Source organism: Phalaenopsis equestris, unplaced genomic scaffold (assembly GCF_001263595.1).
Source record: "Phalaenopsis equestris unplaced genomic scaffold, ASM126359v1 Scaffold000697, whole genome shotgun sequence".
Lineage (NCBI taxonomy): Eukaryota > Viridiplantae > Streptophyta > Magnoliopsida > Asparagales > Orchidaceae > Phalaenopsis > Phalaenopsis equestris.
The window spans coordinates 919020-923426 of NW_018165137.1; the positions used below are offsets into that span (position 1 = coordinate 919020).

The following is a 4407-nucleotide window of genomic DNA, read 5'->3' on the forward strand; positions in this document are numbered from 1 at the left end:
AAAAATATTGATATTTTTGATGCTACTTCAAAATTTAAGTGGTATAATAAGTAAAATTTATGTATTATATATGTAAATATATAAAAATCTAGTTGTATGTATGTAAATTCATCAAGAATATTAAAATTATTTCATATATTTTATTTATGAGTTATTTAAATATATAAAAACTTAGGTAGTGTTGCTTACTGTCACTCTTCATCGGTGAATCTTTATGAATGTTTGTGAATACATATAAGATTTTTGTTCGGGAACTCTCGTCCCAAAACACTCGGCCACAAAATGGCATCTTCGTACCACCGCGGCCAGTTCCCCTCTCCACTTTTCTCGCCTTCCCGCCGATCACCGATAACGGTAACATCCTACTTCCCTTTGCCTCCATTCCGCAACGCTCCTTTTCACCGCCGCAACCGCTTTCTCGCTTGCGCCGCCGACACCCTTCTCGCCGGAGCGCACAAGGAAAAGTGGAGAGGGGGCTTGAAAGGTTTGGTTTCCGGGGATCTGAAGTCTTGGCTCTTTAGAGAGGGGCTTCCCCCATGCAAGGTTGTTCTTCAAGAGAGGCATTCTCACGATGGGAAATATCGACCTATTCATTACGTGGCTGCCAGCGAAGATCTTCAAGTAGGATCAATTGATTTCTCTTTTGTTTGATTTTTTCGTCTTTATTGTGTCATACCATATGGTGTGATGTTATCACCCTCCATGGTGGCAGGCGGGAGATGTGGCTTTTTCTGTGCCGAATTCTTTGATTGTCACGCTAGAGAGGGTTTTGGGCGATGAAACTGTAGGTATGGGAGCCGTTGCGCATTTTTATTTCAAAATTATCGTTTGCTTGTTTTACGCTGATACTGTTTGACTGTGGTTTTAAGCATCTTTTCAAAGGAGAATGAGATAGGCAGTTGTAGGGAATTATCGATGTACTAGGTTTTTTAACTTGAAAATTTTTGTTTCTTTTATGGTTTGTTGGAACGTCTTTATCTTATTTTGTTTAAATTGAGAAAGCGCCTATAAAGAACACAATGTAAAAACAAAGGACCACATTTTCTGTCCGGACTACTGACGTAGCTCTAAGTGTCGTGGAGGTTATTCCTGAATTATTTTCAGGTTATTTCTGGGTTATTTTCAATAATCCCAAAATAACCCAGAAATAACCTTTGGTCTTTATTGAAATAACCTGGGTTATTTCGGCATTATTGAAAATAACCCAGAAATAACATGAAAATAACTCAGGAATAATCTCCGTGACACGTACAGCTACGTCAGGAGTCCGTACAAAAAAATTAGGCAAAACAAAGTGACTAAGTTCCACAGAAGACAATGATTTATGCGGGTTGTCTAAAATAAGCTTATCCCCACCGTGATTTTCAGTAGATTTATAAATAGGATCTGAGGCGTACAAAATTGATTGGACAATGAGCCTCTCCTTATTCCTTGTTTCATTAGATTTCTAACTTGTGTTCTATGCTGTATTGCCATCAAGTCATCTAATTGCTTAAACCACTGTTGCTTCACAAAAGACTAAACTCACTTTAAAACAAACACCTTCTTTTTCTAGGCAACTTCAATATTGCCATGCTAGGTTCTTTTAATTTGATCTGATATGATTTTTTAAGAAAATATAAGAAAGAAACTGCCATTTGAATATTGGCTGTGATTTTTTGGAGTTGCATCCAAGGAGTTTTAGCAAGATCAAGAATGATGATGATGATCCGTCAAACAGAAAAAAAATCTCTTTTATGTAAAACAAAACTCGTTGATGTAGAGATTTTTCTAGAGGTGTTGTATTAATGCAAACATCATTGTGGCTATAGTTTTTTAATTGTTTTATCCATTTGTCCCCCTTCTAATAAGATGGATTGAAATCCTTGTAGATAAAACATATGTTTACACTTCTATGAAATTTTAGATTCTGAAGAGCATATAATGTAAAGGATAATGTGATATACCATCGTCGTAATGAGACACTTCTATAGCTTAAGATTGAGATCTACAATTTATTCAAACAAAATGCAACATCTGTACCATAAAAAATTATGAATCTAAATCATAGAATATAATTGATGGTTTTTTGTATTTGCATATAATGTTTCTGTTTTAGAGTATTAGATAAATAACTAGTATCTACTTTTTACACATGAGTATGAATATGTTTAAGATGAAAATTTGATTCATGTACTAAAGTTAAATAAATTACTTAAATATGTATATAACTTTAGTACAACGTAAATATAAATGATTAGTTTTATCTCATAAAACTTGGGGTAAAAAAACTTGGAAATAAAAAATATCTAAAAGAAGATGATGAATGTTTCTTCTATATAAATGGAAAAGCTATACTAATGTATAAAAAAAATGAATAAGATTGTAAACTTAACCACAATTATGCACCATATGAATATATACAAAGATAGGAAAAAAATAATTTATTTGGGCAAATTTCATAGATTTAAGAGGTGCTCAATTGAGGTGTGTATTGCCTTCAAAAATAGGCAAATCAGGCACTCCTAATCTCTTTTATCTTTAAAATAAGTCTACCTTTAAGGTGCTATTCTTGGTTGTTACTTGTTCATGCACGAGTTTCTATGACACTAATACCATGATAGTTAATGTTACTATCATATTTCTATGTAGCCTTTAACGTGGAAGCTGCCCAGGAGGCATTTACGTGACTTCTGCTACAGTACTACGAGCCTTGCTATTGTACCGCGAGCCTTTCTATAATATCGTGACACACAAAAAGCCGCCTGCTTGCCTGGATCAAATCGGTTTAGGTCTTTGTGTCAGAGTGGAGTCAGCTAGTTCTCCTGGGCCACTCCTAGTTCTCTTAATATAATATGTTTTTTTTCTTAGGATTCTAGGGTTAGGTTTTGTGTGAGTTTTATCTGAAATTGTCGTTGACTTCTCTGTTTTTCATTCGAGGGTTGTATCTGAGAGTTTGAGTAGTTTTCTGACTGTATTTCTCTCCTGAGATGGTGATTATCTTTCTTATTCCCTTTGCATTTTTCGATGTAATTCTTCAATTCTAGCTTTTCTTGCTTGCTACCACCGCCTCAAATATCCCCTTTGTTGCTGCAATCTTCTTCCGCTGATGCAGCTGCCCGAAACGGTAATTTTTGTTGTTAATCCTACAATCCAGCCGCCCGCCACCTGCTTCCATCAATCCAATCTATTGCCTCGTGGCTGCAGCGTCTTTTCCCTCACTGCCGTCATCCGAAAAATAACAAACCTGTTTTTTTTAGTGTCCCCTGGCTGTTCCAGCCTTTCTCATTGTAGCTCGCAGCTCTGCTTGCTACCCCACTTGCTGTCCCAATCTCCCCAACCAATACTTCCATCCCCTTTCATTGTGTCGCCACTATTTCCCCGTAGTCCCACACCTAGCTTACCTTGATGCAACCTTTATAAGCCCTAAACGACCACCATCACCAATCGAGATCCACCCCAACATTCTGTCGTGCGTCGTGATTTTGTTATTTCTCATTTCAATGTGTGTTTGGTCATAACCGCTTATTTGACTTTTTTTGTAATAATAATTGTTTTTCCTATTGTCATTTGCGTTAACTCCGGTATCATTTGGTATCAAAGCTAATATAACCATAGTCTTATCCTAGATTTTCAGTATTCACATATACCCAATCCTATCTCCACTCAATTTTTCTTTCCCACCCTAAATGACCCCAACACATCTCCTTCGAGTTACCCACTCCCAAAATCGAATCATGCCGCCTAGGAAGCAATTGCCAGAATTTGATCGGATGTTCACCATGGATGTGATACAAGGGCAACTCCGTCGAGAGCTACAAAGGATCGATGAATATGAGGAAAGGACCCAAGAAGAGGTTGGGATGCCTCGTAATTGAGTTTTTTTGTCTCCTTTTAATTTTAGTAAGTGCATGTGGGGGAGATGAAAGAGAGGAAGATGAAAGTGCATTTTAGCCTTATAAGGTGGAACAAAACCACCTTTTCATAGCAACAACTTCAAACTCAGAGAAAGAAGAAGAAAAAGAAGGAAGAATCGTATGTAACTCTAGTGTTTGAAGGTAGAGTCTTAGCTTGCTGTAGATGCCAGATTCAATCCAGAGAAAGGAAGATGATGCTTTGTAATTGAATGTGGAACCTAGTCGTGTGCGTGCAATAGCAGTGGGGCTCGCGCTTGGAAGGGAAACATAAGGTCAAGTTGTCAAAGGAAGTTCTGTGCGACAATGGAGGAAGAAGTGGCTATGTTGCGTGTTCGACCAAGGGAGGGATGGTGCCTTGAGATTGAGCGGACGAAGCTGAGCTTGGGCCCTATCAGATGAGACAAGCCTCGTGTGCAGTGGAAGTGGTGGAAGAATATCACACACTCACACAGATATACATACACTCACACATACATACATACATACATACATACATACATACATACATACA

General features: G+C 37.4%; 1 protein-coding gene across 3 annotated transcripts in view; it reads left to right on the forward strand.

The window, feature by feature from the left end:
• The first annotated feature begins 209 nt into the window (after positions 1-209).
• LOC110030312 (ribulose-1,5 bisphosphate carboxylase/oxygenase large subunit N-methyltransferase, chloroplastic) overlaps positions 210-4407 on the forward strand; it is a 51112-nt gene continuing 46914 nt past the window's right edge. For all 3 annotated transcript variants that reach the window (XM_020732969.1, XM_020732970.1, XM_020732971.1), the window contains exons 1-2: positions 210-621; positions 713-788. In XM_020732969.1, coding sequence (XP_020588628.1) covers positions 283-621; positions 713-788 — 415 coding nt within the window. In that variant the 5' untranslated portion in view covers positions 210-282. The remainder of the gene's footprint in view (positions 622-712; positions 789-4407) is intronic.